Source organism: Trachypithecus francoisi, unplaced genomic scaffold (assembly GCF_009764315.1).
Source record: "Trachypithecus francoisi isolate TF-2019V2 unplaced genomic scaffold, Tfra_2.0 Lachesis_group3, whole genome shotgun sequence".
In the NCBI taxonomy this organism is placed as follows: domain Eukaryota; kingdom Metazoa; phylum Chordata; class Mammalia; order Primates; family Cercopithecidae; genus Trachypithecus; species Trachypithecus francoisi.
In genome coordinates this window covers 15,883,185-15,906,020 of record NW_022681468.1, presented here as the reverse complement: position 1 = coordinate 15,906,020, position 22,836 = coordinate 15,883,185, and the positions used below count along the sequence as shown (strand labels likewise).

The 22,836-nt window shown below is 38.5% G+C and overlaps 1 protein-coding gene across 4 annotated transcripts in view; it reads right to left on the bottom strand.

Annotated features, from left to right (window-relative positions):
* Nucleotides 1-22,836, bottom strand: part of RPS6KA5 (ribosomal protein S6 kinase A5) — a 204,703-nt gene that overhangs the window by 142,590 nt on the left and 39,277 nt on the right. For 3 of the 4 annotated variants that reach the window (XM_033191587.1, XM_033191588.1, XM_033191589.1), the window contains exon 2: nt 1,468-1,539. In XM_033191587.1, coding sequence (XP_033047478.1) covers nt 1,468-1,539 — 72 coding nt within the window. Of the gene's footprint in view, nt 1-1,467; nt 1,540-11,165; nt 11,199-22,836 lie in introns of those variants that run through there. The other variant, XM_033191590.1, reaches the window with a different exon arrangement.

Genomic DNA, 22,836 nt, shown 5'->3' with positions numbered 1-22,836 from the left:
AGAGAACTGAATAGGAAACATACACATGACAAGAAGCTGCGTAACTGGCAAGGCCTAGCATAAAATTGAAAATGCGGGTGCCTTGTTCATGAATTACTAATAATTTCAGAACAGTGACAGCAGAGCATTACACCAAACGTGGGGCTCTTGTACATGCAGGGATCTTCACAACTGCATAGGTCACATCCTCCTTAAGTCAGCCCTGATTCCTGAGCAGCAAGAGCAGCAGTGGTAGCAAAAATCCAGAAGGCAAAGGAAAGTTCAAAGCACAAAACCAAGATCATGTAAAATCCCACTACTACTAAGATTTTAGTGTATATAACCATGTATATCCCAGAGATTTTTCTTTTCTTTATTTTTTGTAGAGATGAGGTCTCACTATGTTTCTCAGGCTGGTCTTGAACTCCTGGCCTCACAGGATCTTCCCATCTTGGCCTCCCAAAGTGCCTCCCAAAGTGCTGTGGTGGCATATGCCACCACACCCAGGCACCTAGAGATTTTTCTGCATACATATATACATGCAGATATTTTCCATATCCATATATACATGTAGATATTTATATTTATTCATATAATGTTTTGTATATTATACATTCTCTTCTGTAGATTTTTTAAAACTTATTTTGGAGAGCCTTCCAAAGTATTAATAAAAGTAGCTCATGTTAATCCATTATATACATTATAGAACATATAGACCCATGTTCCATTTAACCAAAGCCCTATTGTTGGGTTTCTAAACAGTCTTAGGTTTTTCATTATTACAAATTATGTGCATTGAATATCAATAGAGTTGAATGAAGATTGAATAAGACAATCAATACAAAGCCCTCCACAGAGTACTTGGCATCTAACAAGCACTCTATCAATGTTAGTGATTTTTTAAAATATTGTGTCCTGGATGGGCGCAATGGCTCACGCCTATTATCCCAGCACTTTGGGAGGCCAAAGAGGGCGATTACCTGAGCTCAGGAGTTTGAGATCAGTCTGGCCAACATGGTGAAACCCCATCTCTACTAAAAATACAAAATTAGCCGAGCGTGGTAGCAGGCGCCTGTAATCCCAGCTACTCAGGAGGCTGAGGCAGGAGAATCGCTTGAATCGAGGAAGCAGAGCTTGCAGTGAGCCGAGATCATGCCACCGCACTCTGGCCTGGGCGACAAAGCTAGACTCCATCTCAAAATAAATAAATAAATTAAATTAAATTAAATATTGTGTCCTGTGTAAAGCTGAACTAATTCACATTCCCAACAGCATAGTAAAAGGGATTGGTTTCCCTAAATCTTTGCCAATTCTTTTAATTTTTTGCCTTTTGTGCTTCTATGAATAGTCTGTTCATGTTCTTTGACAGTTCTCCTAATGGATTCCTCATGCTTTTTAAATTTTAATTTCTATATTGGGGATATCAATCCTCCATCATAGATATAATAAGTACTTTTTTTTTTCCTTAAAAATTAACTTAAGACTTACCTCCGGTTCCTAGGACCTTCAGGAGCTCAAAATTTTCTATCCCCACCTTCTCTGCATGGCCTGTCAAATTAGCTAAAAGAAAAAAAGAGAGAGAAAAAAAAATTAAGAGGGTCAGCAATAGAAGGAGGCTCCTGGGGGCTTCTCAGGTACCAGCAATGCTCTATTTCTTGACTTGAGTGATTAACCAGGGGTTGCTTTATAATTATTTGTTAAATGGTATAGTATATTTTACATAAATTTCTGTATGTTATACATTACAATAAAACTTTTTTTGGAATTTAGGAACTATATATATCATTTGTACCAAAGATTAACATAAATTAAAGTGTTTATTAGACTCTCTACTGACCAATATACTCCAAAAATAAATGAAAATTCTAATATGTAGATAGATACATAGTGGGGAAAAAACTGGATGGATTGAGAAGATGTACTAATTTACTCAACAAACATTTACTAAGTATCAATTAAATTAAATGCCATCCCCAGGTTCTAGGGTAGGTTCTAGTTCCACTTCTGCCACTAAATACCTGGACATGATATAGTATGCATTCGTCACTTGAATACTCTATGTCTCCATTACTACATCTCTGAAATGAAAGTGTTAGTCTCAATGAACTCTAGGATCCCTGTCAGCTCTAAAATTCTAGGACTATGTTTAAAAATATAAACTCTTCAAAAATGTATTCTGTCTTGAACAAATAAAATTAGGATATCTTATAAATTAGCATTTTCCATAACATATTCCATTGAATTCTAGTCCTATCTTATAATAGGTGTTCTGTTTGGGGGAGAGGTGGGGAGCAGAGTGCTTTGGTAGAATAAATGTGGAAATGGTGGGCTTCAACAAAGTTAAATGATTTCTTTACTGCTGAACCTTACAGATCCTGTATTATGAAAATATGCATGTAGATCATCAAGACTAAGATACATTTGTCGATTTATTCAACCACAAAATTATTTTTAAGGTAGTATCTATTAATATTATGTGAACTAGTACTCTACAGAAGTGGTTAAGAAAGGCTTGATCCAAATCCTAGTTATGCCATTTAAAAGCTGTGTAACCTTGACAAATTACTTGTCTGTGTCTCAGTTCCCAGTAATGTAAATGGGCATAAAACTACTTATCCTCAAAGCATACTGGTATCCGCGATTTACTTTGAAACGTATTTTTTAAAATAAGATAAATTTATAAATAAATATAGCTATGAACACGTATGTCAAAAGCAAATACAACAAAATACTACTTGCAGAATTTAGGTAGTGAGTATAAGGGTATTCAACATACAATTCTTTCAAATTCTCTGTATATAAGAAAATGGCCATTATAAAATGACAGAAAACAAAATAATACCTACCACATAGAATTTAATGAGGATTAAATGAGTTAAATTTATATAATGCTTGCTGTGTGCCAATAAGCAGTATTGTAAGGGTTTGTAAATAAATTAATGCTTTGGGACTACAACTTTAAGAAAATAAAACTCAACTAAGAACTTTGGAATTAAAAGCTTCAGGGCATAAATAATTTCAGTGTCTTTCCAAAGTTTAATTAAACTCATCATTTAAAATTTTTAAAAATTGTGGTTGAAAATACATAACATAAAATTTACCATCTCAACCATTTTTAAGTATACAGTATTGTTAACCACATGTACGCTGTTATGCAACAGATCTTTAGAACCTTTTCATTCTGCAAAATAAACTATGTCCATTGAACAACAACTGCCCTCTTCCCTCTTCTCTCAGACCTGGGAGCCACCATTCTATTTTCCATTTTTAAGAGTTTTACTGCCAATGTATACTTTTATAGTAAGAACAAGCCAATGTACATGGCCCAGCCTAGAGTTCACATTGACATCAATATAGATCTAAAATGAATACCAAAAACATACATAGTATTTTAAAATAAACACACAATGGCTTATCTTTCTCTAATACGTCAAGCAGATTTTATAAAAAGCCAAACTCAAAAGAGACATACTTTTGAAATAATGATTTGGCTCTCTTTTAATGTTAAATTACATTATTTTATTACGTAAAAAAAGCTTAAGACATTATTATTAAAGAGTCATGTGTTAAAAATAATTACTCCTAGTTCTTACTATTAGGATTCCTTTTTTATTTACTGAGATATGTACAAGCCCAGCTTTCCAAAAGCATTGTTCATATACTAGATTATATCTATATTTGCTTTATATTTATATATTACTTATCTATATTTGCTGCTACACTAAGAAGATAAGGAATTATTTTTTGATACACAGAATTAACTTTCACAGGAAATTTTTAAAAGGTTATAAATTAATTACCCTTTCTTTTACAATGTATACTACCCAGGAAACCCTAGTCAGTCACAAAGATTGTTCAGATCATTTGTGAAAGGCTGTTTTTGTTCATTATTTACTACCTCTATTATTTTGTTTCTGACATAAATTAACACTTTGCCTGCTACAGGAACTCAAGGCTTCTCCAATCTCCTATCCCCAGGGCTCAAGATGAAGGGCATCAGTGCCTTCTATACTCAGGGTTGAAGGTTTCCAGGTGATGAGAAGCAGCTCAAGGTATGTTCTCTTTGGCTCCTCCTCTCATTACTTTGGCAGCTGAGAGTTTCGTTTACTCTTTTTATTGCTTTTCCACCAATACTATTCCCAGGTGGCTGGTAGGTAAGGCAGAGCTTGGGAGAGGTTCTTCTTTCTCCCATAACTCAAGTCCTAGGTCTTAGAAAAACTCAAGAATGCTGGTCCTGAAAAGAGCTTAGCCCTAGGCTTATGAAGAAAAACCATTCTCTTCCACCTCAAGTTTCTGCTAGAGTTTAGATTTCTTGGAATTTCCTTGCTTAAGAATGGCAAGATTCCAGTAAACAATCTTAAAGGGTATCTGCATAGGGCAAAGGAACAAGTAAGTCCTTAAGCAGGTCCATGTGATCTAGCCTAGCTCACCAAGGTCAAGGTTTCAGTTTGGGGTACAGAACCAAAGATCAAGCTTGCTATCATGTACTCCTTTATTTTGTCTTCACTTTCTTAATCTTACCTGGGAACCACGCAGTTGAAACTACGATAGGGTAGGATACAGAAATCTTAATTCTTACAACAGCCCTCACAGCTATTGTCTAAGACTGTAACATTCCTTTGGTTCTTGTGTTTGCTCAAAGGAAAAATTAAAGACGTTTGAGCACCAAAAATCTACAGTTAACATATTTCTAAGTTTTACTAAGGTACAACTTACATATAATAAAATTCACTTATTTAAATGAACAGTTTGATGAATTTTGGTAATTATACATAGTTATGGAGCCACCACCACAAGTGCGATAGAAAACAGTTCCATCACCCTGAAAATTTCTGTTCCATTACCCTGAAAAGTTTCTGGATGTCCTTTTGAAGCCAATTACTTCCCGGGTAACTAATAATCTAATTCCAGTCATTATAGTTTTAGCTTTTCTAGAATTTCATATAAATTAAATCATACAATACATAGTTTCTTGGCTTTCAACTTCATTTACTTAGCCTACAGTCTTTGAGTTTCATCCAGGTTTTTGACAGTCTACTATTTTTCCACCAGAATCTTCACAGTGTGTGCTGTACTTAGCCTTTACTTCAGTTACTCCCCTCATAAATTAATCTAAAAGAGTAAAATAAAAATTTAAAAGGTGCTATGATATAGGCACATCTCAGAGCTCTTGAACTTAGTAACCATATGATTCTTTATTTTTTTTTTTGCCCCTCTTCCTGACTCTGAGTCTTTTCCATTACATCTATTAAGCAAAGTAAATAAACATACATATGACAGCAAATCAGTAGTAAGCTCTATCATATTTAGGCATGGGGGAATATTTGTCCATTATAAAGATTTTTTTCACTATGTTAATGACAAAACACGTAAGAGGAAATGGTAAATATTACTATATAGAACCCTAAGCAACAAAAAACACATTCGAGCATGTGAGTCTAGGTGTCTAAATAGTTTTCATTCCTATGCTATTATTCTGTCATTGTGATTAAAGCTTTTGTGCATGAAAGTCTAAAAATAAATTAAATTTCTCTTAATTGTTAACCCAAGAACAAGAGCTCAAACTTCTCTACAATAATATTAACAATATTAGAACAAGACTTACAATATTTACACATTTATTTCACCCTAAAGGTGAAATAAAACATTAACCAATTGCAGAAATTTGCATGTGTGAGTCATTCACATGCTTTAGTAAAGTCCAAAATATGCAGCTCAGATGATGTGAAGCTACCTGCATGCCTAAGACCAGACTGTACCAGAAACAGACCTGCTGGAATTGTACACTGTCTTTCTTCACACTCAAAAGGAGATGGTACTTTAGTCTAGTTGTAGGAAAAAAGGACGTTTGCTCCTTTTCCTATGCCAGGCATGTCTTTGCCCAACCCCCTTTCTAGTTCTCCCCAAAGGTAAGAAATGTGACTAATTCATTTACTCAAGAGTCAAAACTCCAAATGGGCACAATTAATAGGTAGACTCACTGTGTTAAAAGATCAGCCTGCACACAAGTTCTCTTTGTTTTTTTACCTCACATTTCTTCCATGGCCTGACAGATTGGCCATTCTCTTGCACTTCTCCCTTCAACATACATAGTAGTTAGTTAAGCAGATTCGGGGGTTCTCCTGGGACCTGGTGCTATGATCTGAATGTTTGTATCCTCCAAAATTCATACGTTAAAATCCTAATCTCCAATGTGATGGTATTTAGAGATGGAGCCTTTGGGAGGTAATCAGGTCATTAGGGTGAAACTCTCATGATAGGATTAGTGCCCTGTAAGAAGAGACAGGAAAGACCATGCTTCCTCTCTCTCTGCTTTCCCCAGGCAAGGACACAAGAAGACTGCCATCTGCAAACCAGGAAGTGGGCCCTCCCTCACCAGACACTGGAGGTGCTAGCACCTTAATCTTGGAATTCCCAGCCTCCAGAACTGTGAAAAATAAATGTTTGTTGTTTAAACCAGCTAGTATATGGTATCTTTGTTAAAGAAACCTGAAACTAAGACACCTGGTGTTTCTTCTCCATTCTAACCTTTTTTTTTTTTTTTTTTTTTGAGATGGAGTGTCACTGTGTTGCCCAGGCTGGAGTGCAGTGGTGCAGTCTTGGCTCACTGCAACCTCTGCCTCCTGGGTTCAAGCAATTCTCTTGCCTCAGCCTCCCGAGTAGCTGGGACTACAGGCGAGTGCCACCACACCCAGCTATTTTTTTTTTTTTTTTTTTTAAGTAGAAACAGGGTTTCACCATGTTGACCAGGTTGGTCTCAAACTCCTGATCTCAGGTGATCCGCCCACCTCAGCCTCCCAAAGTGCTGGCATTATGGGCATGAGCCACCACACCCGGCCCATTCTAACCTTCTAAGTCACATACCTGAACATGCTGGTCTCAAGATTATAATTAGATGGAGTTAGTTGGAAGAAAAGTAGGACACCTCACTTAGGCCTTAAACCTAAACTACCTGCACCAATGCAGCTTCTACAGAAGAGTTTTTCACATTGGTGTATTGGACGTTTGCACAACTCTCATTAAATTTGTACTCTGATTCCCACCAGCTATTTGTGCCTTGCAGATGGATCACTCATGACTCCCGAGGGAAAAGAGGGGCCTGGGAGAGCAGGGTTTGGAAATTTGTGGATGTCTGACTATAACAGCATAGAAAACCTCACCTTCAGCCTCTAAATCCTAACTTAGAAAAAGATGAACTCCTTCCCATAGAAAGAACGCCTTATGAAAACTTTTCGCAAATATACAAAACAACAAAGAGTATCAACAAACTAAAAACTTAGAATAGAGCTAATCAACTGGTACACAGCAGTATGACCATATCATAAGTTATTTGTTTCTGGTGTCAATTCTGATGACCACATGAGTTGTTAAATATTAGTAAATTCGGACTAAATCAATAAACATTTTAAATCTTTTCAAGGTCTATTTCAGGCATATCTCTGTTGTGAATCAGCTTAAACCATGCTCCCTTCAAAAGCTCTCAGAATTTTTTTACATTAATGCCTTAAGTTTAATCATCTAGGGAAAAAGAGGTGTAAATAGTTTTAATGCTCTCACAAAGGAATTTTAACCAATTTTTCCATGAATTTTGTGAAATCCCTTCATATGTACCTTTTCACATTCCCATCAACAGTGCAAGAGGGTTCCAATTTATCCACATTCTGTCTAATACTTACTATTTTTTGGTTTTTTTTTTTTTTTTTGGTAGTAGCCATCCTAGTAGATATGAGGTGGTGACTGATGTAATTTTAAAAACAGTAAACTTAAGGATAAAAGGAAAATGGTCTTCTCCTTCAGATTTAAATAACTTTGTTGTTGTTTTCTTTATAAAATTATCCAAGTTCACTGTTTTTTGAAAAAATAGGCCTAAAGCAGACCTTGAAAATCTCCCATAATCCCAACACTCAAAGGTAACTATTGTTAACCCTTGGCATGGTCTTCCAGGATTTCCACCACAAACCTATGACTGATAAACGGTTTCTGAACTTTCTAAGCAATTCTACTGTAAGTATAATTTGTATTAACTTTTTAAAGTTGTGAGATGCTTGACTTGGAACTTCCCACTCCTATGGAGGAAAATGATCAGTAAAAATGCATTTTTCACTCTGTTGCCATAGTTTCAGCTAAGCGGCACAAATGTAATTGCACAGAGCATGTGCTGAAATCATTTGATTAGATCCAATGATTCACTTATGTTAAAGGCTTAATTTAAAAGCACTTTTACAATTAAGGTAGAAATAAAGAGAACAATGCTTTTGAAGCCATTTCAAATACGTTTCTCAGTACATGACTAAGGCACTCATATGCCAGATTTTATTCAATGAATTAATCATTTATTAAACTTGAAATAAGATATGAGAAATGTAAGTTAATAAACAGGCCTGTGGAGTCTGTGGACATGAAGGAGAATATCATCATGTGAAGCTGGTTAGAAAAGCTCATTGAGAATACAGGTCCCCATTTACTCAATATTCAAGAGTGTGTACTAAAGGCCAATGTTCTGGGCTATGTGTTAGGTCTTTAGCTAAGAAGTACAGGATTTGTACTGGCAAAAAAATGAGAGGATGGCTGGGGAATTCTGGACTGGAAGAACAGCTGGGGCAACCGTATAAGCAGAAATAACTATGTTCCTAGGAAAGAATAATAAAAGGACTGTTCTAACTAGCTACAAATGATTTATGTGGGAAAACCATAACATAAAATAGGCTCAAAATCTGGAAGGCCAGACTAACTAGTTTTAATTGAATCCACAATAATGGCTCTTGACTTGATAAAAGTAATGCTTTAGAAAAATTCTCCTGATAGTAGTGTACAATGTGCACAGAAGCAAGGAAAAACGATTGCTAAAAAATGATGAAGTATTGCAGTAAAAAAGATGTGTACTAATGAGGGTCTGGTCTGAGTAAAAACTAGAGGGAAGAGTGAACCCAAGAATCAATGTAATGCTCAGTTTAAGAAACATCCATTGAATACCTGTCTTGGGTGCTGAAACTACAAAAGGCATAGGACAGGGTCCTCCCTTTCAAAGATAAATTAATTCAATTTCTGTTCCATTTTTTTCCCTATTGACCCCTGCTGTGGTCTGAATGTTTCTCTTCAAAATTGTATGTTGAAATCTAATCCCCAGTGTGTTGACATTAAGAAGTGGGGCCACTGGAAAGTGATTAGGTCACTAGGGCAGAGCCCTCATGGATGAGATTACTGCTCTTATAAAAGAGGCTAGAGGGAGCCTGCTGCCCCTTCCACAATGTGGGGACACAGCTAGAAAGCACCATCTATGAAGCAGAGAGCCCTCACCAGACACTGAGCCTCCTGATGCCTAGAACTGTGAAAAATACATTTCTGTTGTTTATAAATTACCTAATCCAAGGTTGCTGGGTTTTTTCTTTTTAATAGGGACGGGGTCTCACTATGTTGCCCAAGCTGGTCTCAAACTCCTAGCTCATGCAACCCTCCCTCCTTGGCTTCCCAAAGTGTTGGAATTACAGGCATGACACCTGGCCCTGTCTAAGATATTTTATCATTGTAGCCTGAACAGACTAAGACAGCTCTATATCTAAAGCATAAGAAATGCAAGTCTGGGCCGGGCGCGGTGGCTCAAGCCTGTAATCCCAGCACTTTGGGAGGCCGAGACAGGCGGATCACGAGGTCAGGAGATCGAGACCATCCTGGCTAACACGGTGAAACCCCGTCTCTACTAAAAATACAAAAAAAACTAGCCGGGCGAGGTGGCGGCGCCTGTAGTCCCAGCTACTCGGGAGGCTGAGGCAGGAGAATGGCGTGAACCCGGGAGGCGGAGCTTGCAGTGAGCTGAGATCTGGCCACTGCACTCCAGCCTGGGCCGCAGAGCGAGACTCCGTCTCAAAAAAAAAAAAAAAAAAAAAAAAAGAAATGCAAGTCTGGTGAATGGTAGTGTTACCAACAGAATAAGGAAGTCAAAAGGGGAAGTTTTTTGGTTTCAACATCGATTTTGAAGTAATGGCAGAAAAATCCCAAAAGAGCTGTCATGTAGGCAGCTCTAGACAAGGAACTAAAGTTCTCCAGAGACACCATGCACAGTTACTAGGAGAAAGGCAATGGCTAAAGCTTTAAGATGAACACCCTTCAAGAGACCACACGAAAGGAAAGGCAAGTCTTGATGATTATCTAGAGTTATGAAGCAAGAAGAAAAAGAACCAGAGAAGTGGTTCAACTAACCATGTATGAAATTCAAAGAAAGAACATCAAAAAAGAAGTATCAATGCAGTCAAACGCAGCAAGAAGGTAGAAGTGCATGAAGACTGAGACACTCTAATTTGGTTAGGTCAACGGTGATTTTTTTTTTAAGAACGATTAATAGGGGAAGAATGAGAAAAAAAGCCAGATTTCAAAAGCATAATGAAGGAAGTGAATTTTCACTACATTTTTTACTAAATTTTTTAAAGTTTACTAAACTTTACTAAATTTTTTAAAGTTTAAAAGGAGGAGGTGTTATTTTTAAAAATAATACAGTCAAAACAGAATGTGGATTATTTGTATGATGGCCTACCTTGACATACCATGACATGACTGTTAAATAGGATAGTGACCACAGAAATGACCCCCTTTGAACTATAAAGTCAAACAGCATTGGCTGGACTCTAACCATTCAGGCCGTAAGCTGGGGAGCTAGAAAATTTTTCCCAGAATAAAAACAAGCTAGCCCCAAGAACCATGGGTTTTACAAGGAGATTTCATAGAGTCACAATATCCTGGATCATCAAATTGTTCAATAACATTGTAACACAATAACATAGCCCACAATAAAAATCCAAGCCTCAGCCTAAATGTACGTGAATAGAAAAGCTTGAGCCTAAAATTTACACAGGAAGGTTGCATTATAAGGGTGTGGATGGAAAAACAAAACCATAACAATTCTGTTCAAGGAATTAGGGTGTAATGAAAAGGAATACAGGGGAAATGGGAAAGAATCATATGAAACTTTTTTCCAACTTAAGGCAGATGACAGAGAAAACCCATGGAAAAAGGGAATGTGGGAAAGGCTAGAAAAAGTAGAGATGGGAGGGGTGGTTCCTAAGGGAGCAGGTTCTTCAGGCAGTGATAAACAATGGGATCCAGGACAGAAGGGATTTAAGAATTCAAAAATAGAGAGAAGGATATGTTAAGGTGTCAAGGGCAGGAAAAAAACAAACCATAGGCTTTCTTACCAACACAAATGGTCTCTTAAGGAAGCACCAGAGAAGCAGTACTCTGGAGCAACAGTAGAACGCCTCAGCAGTCAGCCTGGCTAAAAACACACCTCAGAGGATGAAATGAGATCTATGCAAAGTCACCTTACGAAATACAAATCACTGTATGCAGATTGGAAGAACTTGAACTTTCCTAATCAAAAGAACAAAAATGTATAAAAGAATGGACAACAAAAGATAGACTGGACAAAATGGAAACTAAAAAACAGGCCAGGCGCGGTGGCTCACGCCTGCAATCCGAGCACTTTGGGAGGCCGAGGCGGGTGGATCACGAGGTCAAGAGATCGAGACCATCCTGGCCAACATGGTGAAACCCCATCTCTACTAAAAATACAAAAAATAGCCTAGCGTGGTGGCATGTGCCTGTAGTTCCAGCTACTCAGGAGGCTGAGGCATGAGAATCGCTTGAACCTGGGAGGTGGAGGTTGCACTGAGCTGAGATCGTGCCACTGCACTCCAGCCTGAAGACAGAGTGAGACTCTGTCTCAAAACAAAACAAAACAAAACAAAACCAAAAATCTAAAAAACAGAATTCCAAATTGGGCAATGTGTTTCTAGCACTATCCATGAGACAATCTAACCTGTCGATTCAAACATCAGGTTCCCTATCATGGAAATGGCTGCATCATGCTCTCAAGCCTTACCGTCTTTAGCTATTAGACCACTTGAGCAATTCCTTTTTCCTAATTCCATTCTCACCATGGAAAGGTATCATTTGAGTCCTTCCGTCCTTTGCTTATAACTATAGTTGTAAGCATGAAATCAAGACATGAAAACACGGATAGCATAATGATCCAGTGTTCAATGAATCCTATTTGCCACTATCAAGGCACTTTTAATTAACAGCAATATGTACATAACACTGCAGTAAGTAAACCATGACCTACTCAATTATTTTCTAATTTTTTTATATCAGAAAAAGGGAGAACAATTATAAAAAAGCAACATTGTGAGATTTAGTTGTGAATGCAACAGAAAGGACAGAAATGTATAGTTTGTTGTAGCTAAACTTAAGCCACAATTTATTATAAATGATCTACAGAACACCAATTTCCAAAACTTAAATTTTGTTCAAAATCTTGTCCAATTTTCAGTTACTAGACAGATTTCCTTTTCCTTTGAGGCATTAGTTCATCAATTAAAACAAAAAAAGAAGGAAACAAAGCCTAACATGTTAATAAGAAAGTTCCTACTTTTGGCAAAGAAAGGAGTTTCAGTCCTAGCCCTTATTCCCTATTCCTCAATAAAAAGTTTCACCTTCTCCTTTCCAACACTTTTGGTATTAATGAAATCTCAATACTAACTTCTAATTTTCAAGTTCTGGTATGAATAAGATCATGACATTGTATTGCACGTATTTTCGTCTTTTTAAAACTGTTCCGCCAGGCGCAGTGGCTCACGCCTGTAATCCCAGCATTTTGGGAGGCCGAGATGGACACATCACCTGAGGTCCGGAGTTCGAGACCGGCCTGACCAACATGGAGAAACCCCGTCTCTACTAAAAATACAAAATTAGCTGGGTGTGGTGGTGCATGCCTGTAATTGCATCTACTCTGGAGGCTGAGGCAGGAGAATGGCTTGAACCTGGCAGACGGAGGTTGCTGTGAGCCAAGATCACGCCATTGCACTCCAGCCTGGGCAACAAGAGCGAAACTCTGTCTCAAAAACAAAAAAATCTGTTCCTATATTATGAACTATGACAAAGAAAGTCTCCAGAGGGAAAAAAACAACTATATATGGTAATCCCATCTCCCGAATACTAGCTGTTCTCATTTTTATATGTCCAATTCCAGTCTTTTCTTGTTGTATGTATACTCTAGTTGTTACGCTGGTCTTACCAGCCCCTTTTAATCTACACTCAATTCTCAAATCTGCAGTCCCAAGGCCTGTGCAAGTCCAAAGCCTCCCCTGTCTGCCAGGGTTTCCCTCAATTACTACGAGAGCTGACCTTCTCAGAACTCTTAGAGCTACTTGGTCACCATCGCTTTTGTGCACTGCAATAATTCAGTGAGGACACAGCTCACAAACTTCTACACAAGATAAACAAAAACCAAACATGTTCAAAAAGCATTCCTTAGCATACCAGACTTCAGTGAAGATTTCTGAAGCTAGGCAGAAGAGTGGTACACCAGGCAACAATTAAAACAACCCCTCAAAAGGAGCTGGAGGAAGGAACCTTCTCAATCTGTCTTTCCATTATCCAACTATGGGGAAGGGGATCTTTATCTCACCTATTCCCGACCTTACACCACTTTTCTGACTTTTGTTTTTTCTCTCCTCTTCCTTATCAGGAATAAGACCAGCAATTCCATCCCCTTGTTTGCTCTACTTCTTCTGATCTCTCAGACCCTGTGAACATCTATCCTCACAGGACTCCCTACTCTTAAGAGAGCTTGATGTCAAGGCAACGCCCCCAGTGTACCTCCCTTCATATAAGGAATTCTGGTGTCCACTGATGCTCTCAGACATTTTGCTTCTCCTTCCCTATTTCATAGGTTTCATGTAGTCACCAGACTCCACATGTAAGCCATAATATATTAATTGAACAAACATCTTGAATGCTTATATCCAACATTGTGCAAAGCACTGACAAGACTGGAATAGACACACTCCCTGACCCCAAGCAGCTCAGGGTCCAGAGGGGACACTTAGGCAGGTGACCAAGTCCAAGGAACAAGCACTATTAAAGAGAAATGAGGTAAACAGCACCAGAAGAGCATAAGAGAGCATCTCAGCCCATCTGAAGGTTTGGAGAAGTCAGGCAGCTAAGGAACAGCAGGGTAGAAAAAAAAGCTGTGAGTAGGAAGGAAAAGCATACAGAAAATCACCAAAACAACAGAGAACATGGCATGTCTGAGAATCTGCAATTAGTGCAGACAGGCAGGTGCATGGGAAGGAAAAGGAAAAAAGGCACTGCAAGACACCAGGCAGGAGCCAGCTCATGAAAGAGTCTGTGTTTGATATGAAAAAGTAGTATTTTATTTCTTCCCTTCTAAAGAAGGCAAAGGAGAGGTAATAAAAGATTTTAAGCAGAAGATTATCAGTTCTGCATCTTAGAAAGACCAGCAGCAGCAGCGTGGAAAACAAACTAGAAAGGAATTGAGATGGAAAACAGCAAAGCCAATGCACAGGTTGAAACAACATTCAAGGCCAAAATTCATAAAGGCTATACTAAGCCACTGAAGGTAGGGAAAGGGAGGAAAAACCAAATTCCTTAATATGTATTCACTAATTCTACTCAGCACAAAGAGAAAACACTGGAAAGTATTAAAATTAATCTGTTTTGAATAGTTGCAGTGCAATCATTAAAGTTCACAATGATAATCCTGGTGACCATGGTGTCATAAGGTACTAGGGATAAAAAATAAGATCAACTTTCCAAATGTTTTGCATGAACTGTTAGCATCTGTTAAAACTCACAGAACCATATGCCAAAAAGAGTGAACTTTATTGCATGCAAATTATAACTCAAAAGAAAAAAATTAGAGCTTTAAAGTAAAAAACCTGAACATATTTTTAAAACACGAGTATCACAGGGCCGGGCGCGGTGGTTCACACCTGTAATCCCAGCACTTTGGGAGGCCAAGGCGGTCGGATCACGAGGTCAAGAGATCGAGACCATCCTAGCCAACACAGTGAAACTCTGGTCTCTACTAAAAATACAAAAATTAGCTGGGCATGGTGGTGTACGCCTGTAGTCCCAGCTACATGGGAGGCTGAGGCAGGAGAATCGCTTGAACCCGGGAGGCAGAGGTTGCGGCGAGCCAAGATCACACCACTGCACTCCAGCCTGGGCAACTGAGAGAAACTCCATCTCAAAAAAAAAAAAAAAAGAAAAAAAGAAAAAAAGATTATTATAAAGAAATTTTCAGACTCAATCAGGATTTTCTTAATGTTTATTTGGTTATAATTTTACATGCGTGTATTTACTTATCAAAGTTAATCCTTACTTATTAGAAAAACTGCTTATTTCTAAATAGTGATATAAAGTTCCTAAGGCTTATTTTTCTAAATGCACACATTTTTTATATACCTTATACTACATCCTCTAAAAAAAATTCCTCATTTTTATAAAAAATTTATCAATGCATTATTGTTAAATATGTCAAATTTTGATGTAATTGCTTTAATAGGTTGATTTAATAGCACATTACTATTTCACATGCAGCTTTATAGTTTATATTTGATGACCATAAACTTTACAAAATGTTTTAAAAGTATATGAAGTATCTACGGGATTTCCAAATGAAGATGGCCAATGGACAGTAATTTATTGTAGTCAAATTATTTGAAAATTTACTATTATTATAAAACATATAGTTTTACTGAAGAGAATGGTTAATTCAAATACTTCATTTCCTGACCATGTGGTATGTCAGAACTTAATACACACAAAAATGTGAAGAAAAAGATTTAGAAAGCAATAGAGTAAATCAAAAGGATTGCATAGAGGTTTTTAAGACTTATTTCCAAAAGCTAGTTCCTTCAGTGTTAGTTTATAAATCATTAACTATTTGACAGGTTGGAGACAATCACGCCTGGAACCCGAATCTAGACACGTAAAGAACAGATACACTCTATCTACACTCAGCACAGCATTCCTTATCCTCAAGTTAAGGCATACCTTCATTTACAATAGAAGTCTTGCTTGAGTATTTTAGCAAGTAAAAATTAGATAACTTGTGAAAAATAAAAAATAAAAAAAAATTAAGCCATTACAGCAAGGCAAACATTCCAGCTTCCAAAGTGCTACCAAATTTACTTTGTTTATTGATATTTTGAATTACACTTTTCATACAAGATAGTTTCTTATAGTCCAAAGTACTATTTCCAAGGATAAGATTTCAATTAGATGTAAGAAAATATAGCAGCACTTTGTTCCTCTAAGTCATAACCTCATTTTCCCACTGCAGTTCTACTGTCACTTCTACACTTAATTCTATTGTGAGAAAGTACTTTATCAACACCTTTTCCTTTTCCTGTTTTCTAGACTACATGCTGCTAACAGTGCCAATTTGGTTTCTATTAGCACATAAATGTAGCAGCCTTACATCAAATAACAGTTTGTAATAACTTGTTCTTACAGCAATAAACTTTCATAGGACTACAGCCAACTCATTTTTCAAGAATAATCCTACTTTTTAAAAAAATGTCAACTCAGTGAGCTATATAATCTAAAGCTATGAAAACTGGTGACAAAGAAACTAGATTCACCTTGTCTTGTCCCAGTCTTCAGCTTTCCTTTCTCACCTCATTCTGACTGTTTAGTCAACCACAACTGTCCTCCAACCCCAATTCTGAATTTAGAAGAAAGAAGTCCAGGGGTGCTGCGGAGGGGTTTAGGGGCACTAGAGAGTAGAGCAGTGTGCAGCCCTGGTGTCCCTCCTGCTCCTTCCCCTGAAACCAAGTTAAGCGATTAATGCTTCTAATTTTATGACAAGGGTATCGGCACAATTATGTTGTCATAGAAAAGTCAGATATTTAGTGCCTATAAACACAATTACGGTGCTCACTGGTAAACTAATTTTTTTTTCTTTCCTTTAGCGATGGGGGTCTTACTACATTGTCCATGCTGGCCTTGAACTCCTGGGCTCAAGAGATCCTCCTGCCTCAGCCTCCCAAGCGGTCAATTAATTTTTTAAATGATTTAAAATCCAAAGTTGCCAAAATAATAGACAACTCTCATATTCATAATCTTTTTGCTTATTCAAAATAACCCTTTGCTCATAATTACCAATTTTTAACATTCTGTCATATTTTTCTATCTTATTAATATACTCATACATACTACGTACTACTTATTTTTTTGGTTCTAGGGTACCCAGATGTTTAGTTACGTGTGTGTTGTGTGTTTCTGTGAGGCTTTTTGGATGAGATCAATATTTAAATCACTGGGCTTTAAGCAGACTGCCCTCGATAAAGTGAAGGATGCACAGCAGCATTCCACCATCAGATGAAAGTGGTATATACTCGGTTCCTCACTTTGCTTGAAGGAAAAATGACCAGACATCGGATTACATATCAATTTGTGGGCTATCACCAATAGTTTGGTTGGATGGTCAGGGACTTAGAAGGAACATGATTGGAAAATCAATGACAAGAAAGTGTAAGGAAAAGGTATTTGGCTAGAGCTCTCTAAACAGGCAAAAAAAACTGCAGGTATTTGTATCATCCTATGCCAATGCCCACCAAAAGATGACCTCAGCAGAGAAGCATATTAATCAAGTAGATAGGATGACCTGTTCTGTGGGTACCAGCCAGTCTCTTTCCCACCTGTCATCCTATCCACTGTCATCACCCAGTGGGCTCATGAACAAGGTGGCCATGGTAGCAGAGATGGTGGTTACATGTGGGCTCAGCAACATGGACTTCTACTCACCAAGGCTGATCTGGCTACAGCTGGTGCTGAGTGCCAATCTGCCAGCAGCAGAGACCAACAGTAGGTCTCGATATATGGTATCATTGCTGAGAACAGTAAGCCAAGCTACCATGCCAGGTTGATAACACTGAACTGCTTTGATCATGGAAGGGGCAGTGTTTTGTTCTTGCTATAACAGACACTTACTCTGAATACAGATTTGCCTTCCCTGCACACAATATTTCTGCCAAAACTACCATCCATGGTATTACAAAAAGCCTTAATCGCTGTCATGGTATTCCACACAGCATTGCCTGTGATCAAGGAGCTAACTTCACAGCACACAAATGAAGTGTGGCAGTAGGCCCACACTCATGGAATTCACTGGTCTTACCATGTTCTCCACCATCCTGAAGCAGGTGGCTTGATGGAATGGCCTCTGGAAGACTCAGGTACAATACCAGATGGATGCCAATTCCTTGCAGGGCTGGGGCAAGGTTCTCCAAGAAGTTGTACATGCTCTGGATCAGCACCCAATAAATAGTGCCACTTCTCCCACAGCCAGAGTTAATGGATTCAGGAATCAAGGGGTGGAAATGTGAGTGGCACCACTCACTATTAACCCTAGTAGCCCACTAGCAAAATGTATGCTTCCTGTTCCCACAACTTTATACTCTGCTGGCTTAGAAGTCTTAGTTTCAAGAGCAAGGAGACACAACAATGATTCCACTGAACTGGAAGTTAAGACTGCCACATGGCCACTTTGGGCTCCTTATGACTTTGAATCACCAGGCAAAGAAGGGAGTTACAGTGTTGGCTCAGGTGACTGATCCTGGACTGCTACTCCACAATAAAGGTAAGGAAGAGTATGCTTAAAAGACAGGCAACCTCCTTTGGATATCTCTTGGTATTCCCATGCCTTGTGATTAAAGTCAATGGGAAACTACAACAACCCAATTCAGGCAGCACTACTAATGGCCCAGACCCTTCAGGAATAAAGGCTTGGGTCACCTCCCAGGTAAAAAAAACACAAACATCTCAGGTGCTGGCTGAAGGCAAAGGCATATAGAATGAGTCATGGAAGGAGGTAGTTACAAATACCAGCTAGGACACAGAAATGGGGACTATGGTTGTCATGAGTATTTCCTTATGTTGTTTAAAAAATGTTTGTGTCTATGTATTAATATATGTACTAATCAAGTCTTTGTTCTCTACTGTGACGGTTAATAGCAGGTGTCAACTTGATCGGATTGAAGGATGCCTACATAGCAGGTAACGTATTGTTTCTGGGTATGTCTGTGAGGGTGTTGCCAGAGAAGACTGACATTTGAGTCAGTGGACTGAGAGGGGAAGACCTACCCTCAATGTGAGTGGGCACCACAATCCAATCGACTGCCAGCATGGCTAGAACAAAAGCAGGCTGAATTGGGTGGCATAAGCTGACTTGCTGAATCTTCTGGCTTTCATCTTTCTCCTGTGCTGGATTCTTCCTTCTGTTCCTCCTGCCTTTGGACATCAAGGCTCCAGGTTCTTTGGTCTTTGGACTCTTGGACTTAAACTAGTGGTTTGCCAGGGGCTCTCAGGCCTTCGGCCACAGACTGAAGGCTGTGCAGTCAGCTTCCCTGCTTTTGAGGCTTTTGGACTTGGACTGAACTACTACTGGCTTCTTTCTTCCCCAGCTTGCAAGACGGCCTATCGTGGGACTTCACCTTGTGATTGAGTGTGCCAGTTCTCCCTAATGAACTCCCTATCATGTATACATATAGCCTATTAGTTCTGTTCCTCTGGAGAACTGACTTATAATTACATCTACCCTCTCTTTTCCCCTTAACATGTAACATAAGATATATTAACTAGATATCATAGCATATAAATTATAAGATATCAAGCAGAAGAATAAACATTATCCAAAGGTTCTGCACCCTCTTCTAGGGAAAAGGTCAGTGCATATTTGTACACAGGATAGCTGTATCATGTTAGGCAGATTTATGACTGTGTCGTCACTTTATTTGGCAATTAAGCAAGGCCTAAGGAGATGTGTACGGGTATTAAGTTGAAAAGGGGTAGACTTGTGATAGCTAATTTTATGTATCAATTTGACTGGGCCATGAGGTACCCAGATATTTGGTCAAACAAACGCTATCCTGGGTGTTTCTGTGGGGACATTGTTGGATGAGATGAACATTTAAATCAGTGGACTTTGAGTAAAGCAGATTGCCCTCCATAATGTGAGTGAGCGTGATCCAATCAGTTGAAGGCCTGAATAGAACAAAAAGACTGTCCTCTCTTGAGAAAGAAAGAATTCTTCAGCACAGTCTTCGGGCTTTATATGCAACACTGGCTCTTCCTGCTTCTACAGTAGAAGGTCTCCAGACTCAAATGGGAACACTGACTTTCCCGGGTCTCCACCCTGCCCGGCCACCAAGCAGAGTTTGGACCTGCCAGTCTCCATAATCACAGGAGCCAATTCCTTATAATAAATATTTTTATATTTATACACACACATAGTCCTCGACTTACAATGATTCTATCTACAGTTTTTTTTTACTTCATAACACTGCAAAAGTGATACACATACAGTAGAATCTGTACTTCTCTCACAATGCTAGGCAGTAGCGTTAAGCCACAGCTCCCACTCAGCCAGACATTTTCATCTGAGAATATTTTCAACTTATAACGGTGTTATCGGAACATAACCTCATTGTAAGTCAAGTAGCATCTGTACATACAGTCATGCATCATTTAACAATGGAGATCTGGTCTGAGAAGTGCATCATTAAGCAACTTCATCACTGTATGAACATCATAGAGTGTGCTTATACACACCTAGGTACAGTCTACTATACACCTAGGCTAGACGATCTAGTCTGTTGCTCCTGGGCTACAACCCTGTACAGCATATGACTGTAAGGAATACTGTAGACAACTGGAGCACAATGGCAAGTATTTGCCTAACTAAACACATCTAAACATAGAAAAGGTATAGTAACAACACCATATTATAATTTAAGGGGATTACTGTTGTATAGCTGTCCATCACTGACTGAAATGTCATTGTGGCACATGACCGTTCGGGTTTATGTGTGTGTGCATGTACACGTGTATGTGTATGGCCCTCCATGTCCATGGGTTCCAAATCTGTGGATTCAACCAATTGTGGATTTAAAATATTCAAAAAAAGTGATTAAACATAATGATACAACAATAAGAAATAATACAGCAAAACAACAATTTACACACAATTTACATTGTATTAGGTATTTAAAGTAACGTAGAGATGATTTAAGGCATGTAGGCGGATGTGTAGATTATATGCAAATACTACACCAATTCATATAAGGGACTTGAGCATCCGCAGATTTTGGTATCTATTATAGAGGGTCCTGAAACCAATCTCCTATGGATGCTAAGGAATGACTGTGTGTGTGTGTGTGTGAGTGTGTGTGTTTATATGTGTATAGTATGTACATATCCTATTGGTTCTGGTCTCTGGAGAAGCCTAACACATTATTACAGCACTTTTTCCTTGAGTATAACATCCAGTATATAATCACATATTGCCTTTATTTTGTCATGTCTCTTAAGTCTCATTTCATCTAGAAATTTCTTGATTTCTGTCTTTTCGGACTGACTTTGAGAAGAATATTGTTTTTTGTTTATTTAAATCTAAGTTTTTGTTTCACTGGCACTTCTTCATCATTTAGGTTATGCGTGTTCAATACTTAAGTGATGTGTGCTTTGCAGGGTATCCAAACCAGAAGCATACGGCATCAGCCTATCCCTCATTAATGACATTAGATTTATCACCCAGTTAAGGTGACGTCCAGTTTATCCAATGTATAGGTACTAATTCTCCCTTTGCAATAAGCAACCCATAGGGACACATTTTAGGGCCATGAAAAATATCCTGTTCTACATCAAAAGGTCCTACCTAGATTGAGCATTCACTGACAATTCTTGCCTGAACTAGTCCTTACTATAATGGTTACGATGGAGTAACTTTCTGACTCTTCCACTTCCTCCAAGTTTTATCAGTCAGCATTACACCATAGGGAAGAGCCCTCCCTTATTCCCGCTTAGATATCTACCTATCAGAGGGCTCACGAATCACCATTTTTTCAATGCTTTAATACTCATTCTTGGTCAGGTGCAATGATTCATACCTGAAATTCCAGCACTTCGGGAGGCTGAAGCAGGAGCATTGCTTGAGCCCAGGAGTTCAAGACCGGCCTGGGCAACATAATAAGACCCGTCTCTATTTCAATTTTAAAAAATAAGCCAGGCATGGTGGCTCACGCGATTCTCCTGCCTCAGTCTCCTGAGTAGCTGGGATTACAGACGCATGCCACCACGCACGGTTAATTTTTCTATTTTTAGTAGAGACAGGGTTTAATCATATTGGTCAGGCTGGTCTCGAACTCCCGACCTCAAGTGATCTGCCCACCTCAGCCTCCCAAAGTGCTGGGATTACAGGCATGAGCCACCGCAACCGGCCTTCCCCTAATCATTTTAATGCACAACTTGTCCCAGATTTGGTCACTGGAAGCACTTTCAAAAGCTGGCTCTGTGTCCTGACATGCCCCCTTTCTTTATTTTTCTTTTTCTTTCTCTCTTTTTGTTTTTGAGAACTTCATTTGTTCTCTTACAAGCAGCCCTGACTCCTTTTAATGGGAAATAATATTAGAAACCAAGATCTGGGCATCAGGTATGCTCCTTACTACTGAGGTACCTTGCCTTCTAGGCTCTTTCATGAACAGAGCTAGGACATATATATTTAGATCATATATTTATGCATATTTAGGTCATTTTATATATATTTAAATCTGCTGCACATATATTTATTCTGTACATGAACTTATATTGTATATATATGTGGTATGCACGTTTCAAAATATTGTAAGGAATGCCTAATCCAGTTAACTTGTAACCATTTGCTTATAATTTCCTCATGCAGGAAACTATCTGAATGTGAAATTGACTTTAAACTTGTTTACTGATTTAAGTCATCCCAAATGAACCAATAAACATATAGCCAACTTACCCAGAACAAGAACATGATGTACAAAAGTAATGATCGAATTGAATGGTGAAACCCAAATATTGTAAGGGGGATCCAGTGGAATGTGAAGTATGTCAACAACGTCCATGTCTCTACCTAGTCTAAACGCCTGGCCTGCTACCCATCACTAAACCACTTATCAAACAACCTGTCTGCTCACTTCCCTGTGTCTTTCCAATAAATATCAGAGTGGCAGCAACTAGAGGACGCTT